The sequence below is a fragment of the Oryza sativa genome, chromosome 10 (assembly GCF_034140825.1).
Source record: "Oryza sativa Japonica Group chromosome 10, ASM3414082v1".
NCBI classification, from domain to species: domain Eukaryota; kingdom Viridiplantae; phylum Streptophyta; class Magnoliopsida; order Poales; family Poaceae; genus Oryza; species Oryza sativa.
The window spans coordinates 19,113,150-19,123,086 of NC_089044.1; the positions used below are offsets into that span (position 1 = coordinate 19,113,150).

General features: G+C 42.2%; 1 protein-coding gene and 1 pseudogene across 3 annotated transcripts; both read left to right on the plus strand.

Annotated features, from left to right (window-relative positions):
* The first annotated feature begins 1,410 nt into the window (after nucleotides 1–1,410).
* On the plus strand, nucleotides 1,411–4,970 carry LOC4348953 (uncharacterized; annotated as a pseudogene). Its single transcript, XR_001540345.3, has 3 exons — nucleotides 1,411–1,820; nucleotides 2,205–2,428; nucleotides 4,270–4,970. The product of XR_001540345.3 is annotated as an uncharacterized protein (transcript).
* Nucleotides 4,971–6,426: 1,456 nt separating this feature from the next.
* On the plus strand, nucleotides 6,427–9,734 carry LOC4348954 (uncharacterized). 2 transcript variants are annotated; one of them, XM_066304937.1, is made up of 4 exons: nucleotides 6,427–6,532; nucleotides 6,686–6,951; nucleotides 7,419–7,639; nucleotides 8,773–9,734. In XM_066304937.1, exons 2-4 carry the CDS (start codon nucleotides 6,732–6,734, stop codon nucleotides 9,385–9,387), a joined length of 1,056 nt encoding a protein of 351 aa, XP_066161034.1. In that variant the 5' UTR covers nucleotides 6,427–6,532; nucleotides 6,686–6,731; the 3' UTR covers nucleotides 9,388–9,734. The 2 variants fall into 2 exon arrangements, with proteins under 2 accessions (XP_066161034.1, XP_015612803.1); XM_015757317.3 differs by having other exon boundaries at nucleotides 6,708–6,951.
* The last annotated feature ends 203 nt before the right edge of the window (nucleotides 9,735–9,937 follow it).

Sequence of the window (9,937 nt, forward strand, 5' to 3'; positions counted from 1 at the left end):
ATCGCTGCCACCCGACCTCGTTGGTGTGGTGAAAGACGTCATTGGCGCCAGCGAGGCCTCCACCCCATGGCTTCGGCACCGCCTCGCCACCCGTCTATGTTCACCGTCCACTGATGGGCCACCACTTCACACAACCATTAATCTAAACTTGACGATCTCCTCCCTGTTTTCTCTCCCCCCCCCTCTAGAACCTAAACCATAACTACATTACCGTTAGTTGAGGTCTTCGAAGTTGGAGAAGAAAAAGCTGGGTCGTGGGTAATTTGCAAAATATTGATCCTAATTTTCTCTCGAGTACTCCCTCCGTTTCAGGTTATAAGACTTTCTAGCATTGTCTACATTCATACATGCCTAGATTCATTAACATATATATGAATATAGACAATGCTAAAAAATCTTATAATATGAAATGGAGGAAGTACCTATTAACCATTCCCATTCTCTTGTTTTGATTTCGTTAACTTCGATGGCACTTCTGAGCAATTGAGCTAGAACGAGGGAATACAAAAAAATTTGACAAACCGGCACTAAAACTACTACCAATGAACCAATGAGAATTTCCAGAATATAACACCGAATATACACTGCTTCTAGGATTTATCACCCAATTCATACTACTTTCAGAATACACTAATGGAGTGTGAATTTTCTTCGTTCCACGCCACTCCGTCCCCTAGCGTCAGTCACGCCGTCGTTCTCTCCGTCCTCCCGGCGCCGCCGCCGTCAGTCCGCCACCGCTCGCGCCCGCGTCAGCCCTGCCGTCGCCCGTCCGTCGCCGCCCGCGTCAGCCCCGCCGTCGACCGTTCGTCGCTGCCCGCGTCAGCCGCGCTGTCGACCGTCCGTCGCCGCCATCAGCGCATGCGATGGAGGGCTGGAGGTGAGAGGAGCGGCGGTGAAGGATGGAGGGCGTCGAGCTCCGGCGGCTGAGCTCTATATGAGCTCGAGGCCGCGGTGGCGGAGGTTGGACCGGCGACGGCTCGGGGCACGGTGGCGGCAGCCCGGTGTGGCGACGGCTCGGGGCGGCATGGGGAAGGAAGAGCTCGCCGTCGTTCGCAAAGAAAAGCTCGCTGGTGTGGGGGAGGACAAGCTCGCTGGCAGGAAGGACGAGCTGGGGTAGGAGGAGCTCGCTGGTGTGGGGAGGACGAGCTCGCCGGCATGGGGAAGGACGAGCTCGTTGGCGGCCAGATGTGTGCGGGCAAACGGTGCGAGAGGGGTGAACTGACGACGCGTCTTCGGTGGACGGAGTGGTATGGAACGAAGAAAATTCGTACTCCAGTAGTATATTCTGAAAGCAGTGCGAATTGGACGATTAATCCTTGAAGCAGTGTGTATTGGGTGGTACTGTATTCTCAAAATTCCCATGAACCAATGGGCTCTCCTCTTAAAAAAAAGGAAAAAAGAAAAGGAAACGAAAAGGCACTCCCCGCAAAAACTTCCCTCGCGTTCGATTTGGTGTGACGGCGGCGGCGGCGGCGGCATCTCGCCGTGCTAGATGGAGAAGGACAAGGTGCAGGAGGAGGCGGGGATCGAGACGAGGGAGGAGGACGACGACGAGTCCGGGACGAAGAGAGAGCGCGAATCAGGGGAGATCGAAGGAGGCGGAGGAGAGCCGAGCCGGAAGAAGCGAGACCCCGAGGCGGTGTCGCGCTTCAAGCAGCGGTCGGCGGCGTGGTTCGCCAAGCTCAAGGAGGAGTTCGAGAGGAAGGTCGCGGAGCATCCCGACGTCGACTGGTCCGACTCGCTGGCCATCGACGCGAGCTCGTATCGCAAGGATTGGGACTACGTCTGGAGCCAAGCCTACGGCTCCTTCGACAAAATCAGTCAGTCACTAGTCGATCTTGATCCCCTTTTCATCTGTTTAATTGTGTCGAAAATCTATCTCAGTTGAATTCAGTTATTGATCGATGCTCCATTAATCCCCTTTTCATCCCTTTTCATCTGTTTAATTGTGTCGAAAATCTATCTCAGTTGAATTCAGTTATTGATCGATCTCCATTAATCCCCTTTATCATCTGTTTAATTGTGTCGAAAATCTATCTCAGTGGAATTCAATTGTTGATCCATGCTCCATTAGTTGTTAATTGTATCCTCTACTGCACTGTACAATCGCAATCTTTTCTATATGTGATATGAATTCTTGATGGTTACAATTGTTTTTTTCTTTTAGAAATATTGATGCTTACGATTGTTACATATATATGCAGCGCCTATCCCACCGATGCGCTATACTACGGCTGATCCTGGGCCGGATTACGCATCCGAACATGATGCAGTGCAGATCTTTTGTGTAAAAATCAGAGAATTAAGACGGGGCTTACAGTGGCCGATCCATGTGTTTGGTCTCGTTGCTGCACGGGACGTAATTGACCACAACCGCAATATTATCTTCAACCGCACGAGGGATGACTGCCAACTCCTCACCCAAGAGGTTCATTCCTTCACTTGTTTGATCCCCGTTATTCATTCATCATCAATGCAAGTAGGTGGTGTGTCCTCTTATTAATTTCTCCATATCAAATGATATTAGTTATAGCTGTTTATCGATTATCACCATAATAAGCTTCTTGAAGATAGTGCAGTATATATTGTGATCTGACTGTTTTTTTTTTCCTCTCGCAATGCCATTGCCATGGTCCCTGAGTGAAGAATTGTCATGTTCATTACATGTCACAATATGAGAATAATTTGTTCTGTTGTAATTCAGCTTGACGACGACCAAGTTTATCCCTAACCTTTAGCCATGGAAAACATGCCATAACAAATCAAAGGCATATAAATAACTAGAATTTTCATAGGTATGTACATTAGGCATTTTTTTCCCTTTATATGAAATTTCAGTGAATATTTCTGACGGCGTATAAAAAAACATTCTGTACAAGCATCTGCTAAATGCAAATGATTGGTGTAGTCAGAAACTGTGTTTGTCTTTTATTTGTCAATGTACAAGTTGAATTTATTTAGATTATCGACTGCCATGTCAGCAAAAAGGTAATCAAGATAACTGGGTCTGGGAGAGTTTCCAACTTCTACTGAACTCTTATTGTGCCCTTTGTGTGTGCCGCACGATAAGAGCCCATCGGTTGCCCTAAAAAGATTAAACCAAGCCAAAATTTAAATTTTAAAACTTAATTTCAAAGTTGATTTTAAGATGTTTTCAATGTAGTTTCTTTTTCAGCATTGGCTTTTAAGTCGCCAAGTACACATATATAAAAGTTTTCCACATAAATTATTTTTTGATCGCTAATAAACTCTTACGGCTTATAATCAGTTTTTGGCCAACCGATGAGGCCCTAAATAGACAGAGACGTGTCAGGCTCACGTTGTGAGTCTGCTTTGCCTTTCATTTCTGTTATGCACCTCCCACCATTTATTAGTTGCATTTAGTACTTATTTTTCATAGTACTGTTTTTCTTATGACACCGCTCAATGTTTACCACACTGTCTTTAGATTTCTAAATGTTATCTACATTGGTTTCTTCAATCTCAAGGTTTCTGAAATATTATAACGCTCTTGCTGGTCTAACTCAAATTTTTGGCTCTTTGTAAAATTGTGCTTATACAAGAGCCCCCCCCCCTCTAAAAAAAACAAAAAAAAAAAACCCTGCAGTTGCTCAGCTAAATCAAGTGGCGTGAGGGCACATTTCAAAATTCAACTGAATTAGTACTACTAGTACTACAAGATGTTGGATGTGTCGTGTGTGTGTGCCCGGAGTATTAAATTTGAAAGCAGAATATATTCGATAAAAAATGTAATCCAGATAAAACATAAATACTAACTTTGAAACAAAGGTTGCCTATGTTTGGTGGCGGTACTTACTTTTTGTCCAGATACTAATCAAGTAATCAACTTGTAAATCGTGAAACATGAGGTTAATTACGCCTGAACATGGCGTATAACCAAAATTTATAGCTGTGTTTTGATTAGAGACATCCATATACAACGAGATCATGTTGTTTCTTAGATCATGTCTATTATTAATATATATGTTCAAACATAAAAATAGATTGCATTGGAGTTTGTGAAAATAGATTGCATTGGAGTTTGTGAAAGTATGTTATGATGTATCGGGAACAAATAAAGAGAGAAATAATTGTATTGTGCAATTCATGCTACTTCTATGCAGTTCCCCTTAATGAAATTCGGATAACATATTGATTTACAAACTCCCCTTTTATCAACATAGATTGATAGCATGAATCCCCTTACTAATACTACTATTTTACATACTCATGTCTTACTGGACAATGTTACATCATTGCATTCTGCAGGTTCCATATTTACTGTTGACAGGTCCTACCCGGGCGGTTGTGGTGGTTGATCCTGTGGACTTTGAGGTTGCGCTGAAAGTGAAGGGTTCGATCGAATCCGAGGATAAAGATTTAAGCTTTCTTGCCGTGCAGCTCACTCGTATCTCTAACATTAGTGGAACACACTTGATTAACAAAGAGTACACAAGCAAGCTTAGCACACTGGAGCTGACATTTGGCTACATTGTACGCTCCGTGGAGGCGACGATCAACGTGCGAGTCATTGACGGGTCATGGCCAGAAGAAGGTTTTTCAGCTCGGATTACTGCACATACCTCCAGCCTGAAGGATTATAGAGTCTTACTGCTTGATTCTGGAGATGAGATGAAGAAGATGTCTGTCACTGCCGATGGCATGATAGAGCTGTCAAGGCGTGTTGTTTCTGTTGAATTTGAGGGGGAATTGGAGGTTTCTGTTGCGGCATTTGGATCTAATTGTAATTATATGGAAGCTGAGGAAAAGTTCACACCTAGGACGATGGTGAAAGCAAGGCCGAGCTTGATGTTGGCTTTCGTAAACTGGAAGTCACTGTCTTCTGGTCACTCATGTCCTTGAATCCTGATTTGAGCATGTGATGTATTTTGCGACCTCACTACTGTATATATTCTGCTTAGTAAGTTTATTGACGAGGGTAATTAATTTGGTGGTTGCTTCTGAATTAATTTGTTTTGTTTATTTACATATGGTAAAGATTCGGATATGTTTACGGTAGTGCATCATGTATCGATGAAGACTAAAGCGATAGAAATCACTAAAAAGTAGACAGGGGTTAGTTGGAAGAGAAAATGGAATAAGAGATGTTTTGCACGGAGATAAGTTGTAAGGGGAGATTTTAAAGATTAGTGGCTTATAGGGGGTTATTTGATTTTTTTCTTTTTCTTATGGTCCTTAGTTATGAAACCTAGCTCTCGTAACTTTTAACCATGTATAAGACCGGATTTCTATCCATACTTAAAAAAAGAAAAGAATAATTAGATGTGCACCGTGATATATTCACTCTACAAATGACAAATGTATAATACTGCATCACTAGCATGTTGATGTTAGCACCTCGCGTTAGGACTAAGACCTTAGCACACAGAGGGAAAATTTTAACTATTTGGCCATTCTTACAAACGTATTTTAGAAATTTATACCATCACAATCTTTAGAAAAATGGACCTAGACCTTAGCACAAGACCTGCCACCTCAATGCCATCCACTTCAGCACGGACCGTTGCCACGATGAAGAGTGTTGGTGCGCTAACATGGCAAGGAGGTCAACGCCACAACCATTGGTGCTGACCCCATATATGCCGAGAAATAACTTTGGCTGATCTAAAGTTTGGATCCAAATTTCAGTACTTTTCCATCACATCAACCTATCATACACACACAACTTTTCAGTCACATCATCTTCAATTTCAACCAAAATCCAAACTTTGGATCCAACTAAACACAACCAAATTTGTATTGGTTGGCCCAACAACCTTGAGTTCAAATACTAGGTGAGTTTTTTTTTTATCCCTTTCTTTTCTCTTTTTGCATTTTTCAATGGTTAGAGCTCTAACATATGCAGCATTGTTGTTTGCAGGGATCAAATCCAAGTCCTTAGCATGGCAACAACACCGTCCCACCACTCTCAACACATTTTTATTATTGACTATTATGATTTTCTTGAAGAATACAAGGCCAACGTCAAATACCATCGCCCTGACCTCATTCACCATGTTAGTGCAGCAACACTTATGATTCACCATATAGCAAAGGAAGGGTTTACCTTAGACTCAATAGTGTCATTGTCAGTGCCAATTTTTTATCAAAGTTCTCGATGGGATTTATTTTTAAAATAAAGCCACCATCGTGAAATAAGCCAAACGACATATTTGTGAACGAAAAAATAATTTGTGAATAAAACTTTTATATACGTGTTCTTAGTGATCTAAAAGCAAAGTCTGAAAAAACCTTAAAATCATTTTTAAATTTAAGGTTGAAAATTCAAAATTTAGCTAATAAGTATAAATATAATGGAAAAAATTGTTTAAAAAAGGTCAAATAGTAAAAAAAAAAATCGGTGCAGAGAGGACCCACGTCCCTCGTTCGGGTATAGTATCTCCCCGTCCCCTCCCCGCCAACTCCGACTCCTCATCGTGAGTTCGCCGGCTCGCTCGTCGCCGATCCCATCCTCCCCGCGAGCGATCCGGGGCGCCGTCGCTCGTCCTGCTGCTGCTTCCGCCGAATCCTGGTGAGCATCCCCATCCCTCGTTTCGGACATCCTCTTCCTCATCTCTCTCTCTACCCACGCACTTTTTTTTTTTTTGCGAATTTGATTGTGTTAATCTTAACCCTAGCGTCTGTTGTAGTAGAAATTTGCCATTAACATTAATACTAACAACAGTTTGTGTGTTCTCCCCCAAAAGTTTGGGGGGTTCAATCGGATCCCCATGTCCCATGTTAGATCCGCATCCGCCGCTGCCGATGCGGCGTCGGATTGGCAGAAGGTGAGGGCGGAGTGGTTCGCCAGGTTCAAGGAGGAGTACGAGAGGAAGGTCGCGGAGCATCCCGACGTCGACTGGTCCGACGAGCTGGCCGTCGACGCCCGCCACTATCGCGAGAGCTGGGAACGCATCTATGCAAGAGCCTACGGCCCCTTCGACAAATCCAGTCAGTCACTAACTCACTATTCGATCTTGATTTCCATCGCGTCTATATCTATGTCACGTATCTAGGATTTTTATATATAGATAATCCACTTGTATAGTTTTTAAAAATATTCTAAATATAACAAAGTTAGAAGTATAAATTGATCAAATGTGCATCTTATATTAATAAAGGGGTTTTGTTTTTCTTTTTTCAAAAGTTTTTCTTACGTATGTATATATATACATCGGGTTAAGATTATTTGGGTGGTCCCAGGAGGCCAGGACCACCTCCTAGATCCTTATGACTATGTAGGAATGTTTCGATTCAATTGTACTGATATTGATTGATACTCCATTATCAAATTGATTGCATAATCTAGTGCATTGTACTGGCCTGTGGAATTTTTGTTCTTCGTACTGTATGAACAATTAAGTGCAATCTTTATATTCATATAAATACTCAAATTTTGATTTTTTACATGTATGTAGCGTCTATCCCACCTATGCGATATACGGCTGAGCCTGTGCCATTCGATGCATCTGAACAATATACGCTGCAGATCTTCTGTGTAAAAATCAAAGAATTAAGGCGGGGCTTACAGTGGCCGATCCATGTGTTTGGTCTCATTGCTGCACGGGACACAATTGATCACAATCGCAATATGGTCTTCGACCGCACTAGGGATGACTGCCAAACCCTCACCCAAGAGGTTCATCCACTTGATTCCCGTTATTCATTAATCATCATTACCATCTAAGTTATGTATGTCCTTACTTGGTGCTATCTCTTGGTAAAAAAAAATATTATTACTGCCCTTGTTTCTCCAGATCAAATGACACTAGTTACTCCATGTAGGTTTATTGGTTACCACCTTAATAGGCTTTTAGAAGATACGGAGTAGTGTATTATACATGGTGACCATGTTCTGTATTTCCTTTATATTGCCATTGCCGTGGTGCCTAGGTGAAGAACTGTCACGTTCATTACATATCTGAATAATTAGATCTGAAATTCAGCTTGATGAACAAGTTTATCCCTAGCACCCATGGAAAACATGCCATAACAAATCAAAAGCATGTAAATAACTAGAGTTTTTGAAGGTACTTACATGAATGCATATTTTTGGTTTATATATAAAATTTCAACAAACATTTCTGAGTACGAGGAAGTAGCATATATATAGAAGAAATCAATGTGGAAATAACATCCCGTACAAGCATCTGTCAATTGCAGTTGAGTGGTTCATTCATAAACTGTAGTGTTGTATTCTATTTGTCAATGTACAAGTTGAATTTGAATTTGTCAACTTAGTGATTTTATTCATCTTTTTAGTACCATGTCCGCACAAGAGAATCAAGAGCTAACTGGGCTTGGAATTCCCAACTTTTGCTAAACTCTGAATGTGGCCTTTAGAATTCTAGGCCTTTAGCGTTTCCCCCCATAGGGCATAGACACGAGGCACAGGTCAGGCAGACCTCCTGTTTGTCTCATTTCTATTATGCAGCTCACACCATTTATTAGTTACACTTAGTACTTGTATTCAGTTTTGCGGTTTTCTTCATTACACCGCTCAATGTTTACCACATCTTCTTCAGATTTCTGAATGTAATGTACATTGGTTTCTCAGCTTCAAGGTCTCTGAAATATTTCCCACACTTTTGCTGGCCCATTTCAATTTATTGGCCCTTGGCAAACTGTGCTCACCACAAGTTAATTTCTTTTCATTTGCCACCAGTTAATTTCTTCGCATTTCCCACCATTCGGATATGCAACTCATGCTACTTCAATGAATATTTTACACAATATTTTACAGCAGTAAACTAGTGGTTCTGCATGTTGTAGGATCCATATCTACTACTGACAGGCCCTACCCGTGCTGTTGTGGTGTGTGATCCTGTCTACCTTGAGGCTGTGCTAAGAGTCAAGGGCTCTACTGAATCAGAGGATGAAGATTTAAGCTTTTTCACTGTACCGCTCACCGATGTCAACCGCCCTAGGGAAACATGCCTGATTACTAGAGAGTACACCAGCAAGCTTAGCACGCTGGAGCTGACGTTTGGCTATGTCGTTCGCTCCGTGGAGGCCACGATCAAGGCGCGTATCGTTGATGGGTCATGGCCAGAAGAAGATGGTTCTTCAGCTCGGTTTACTGCCTGTACCTCCAGCCTGAAACACAATGGAGTTTTGTTGCTTGATTCTGGAGATAAGAGGAGGAAGATGCGTGTTGATGCCGATGGCGTGGTAGGGCTCTCGCGGCGTGTGGTTTCTGTTGAGTTTGAGGGGGAGCTGGAAGTTTCTGTGGTGACATTTGATGGTAGTAATATTTGTAGTAAGATGGAAGCTGAGATAAGGTTCGTGCCTGAGGAGGTCGGTGAAAGCTGTGTTGAGCTTGATGTTGGCTTTTGTAAAATGGAGATCACTGTTGCCTGGTCATGTCTTTCTTTATCATGTCGATGATTTGGGGGTAGTACTTTACCTGTTGTGGTTGTTAAGGCTTCGCTATACGCGGTAAGGCGCATCCATGGGCTCAACATGACCAAAAAGAGGGTGAAACGAGGATATTTCCTCATCTGCTCGAGGTCAATTCCGACTCCTCGTGGGATGTGGATCCCCTAAAGTTGATGCTAAAACCACCCGACGTAGTTGAAAAATGTCAACCATCCCTTTGTTTCTACCAGCTGAGATTAATTTCTCCTAATCAGTGTTGATTTAGTGAGAAAATATTTTTATTTTCAACAATGAGATAAGTAACATAGATGTGTATATCCATGAGATCAGTTTATCCTCATTTTGCATATTGAAAATTTTTGTCTCGGCCAACCCTACTTGAAATTGATCTAATAAAAACAAAAGGAAAATGCATATGTTGTCTAGATTATGTTGTGCTTGCACATTTTTTAGTAAAAGAGTGCATTCTTTTTTTGGTTGGCTGGAGTGTAATCCTTGTTATGGAAGGGAACATATTAAAAAAAGTAGTTCCCCTTTAATTCTATACTAATCAAGTTAA

Coding starts and splice junctions, on each gene's coding strand:
- LOC4348954 (XM_066304937.1), top strand. CDS start 6,732: ATGTCCCATGTTAGATCCGCATCCGCCGCTGCCGATGCGGCGTCGGAT. Junction 6,952..7,418: donor CGGCCCCTTCGACAAATCCA/GTCAGTCACTAA, acceptor ACATGTATGTAG/CGTCTATCCCACCTATGCGA. Junction 7,640..8,772: donor GCCAAACCCTCACCCAAGAG/GTTCATCCACTT, acceptor TGCATGTTGTAG/GATCCATATCTACTACTGAC.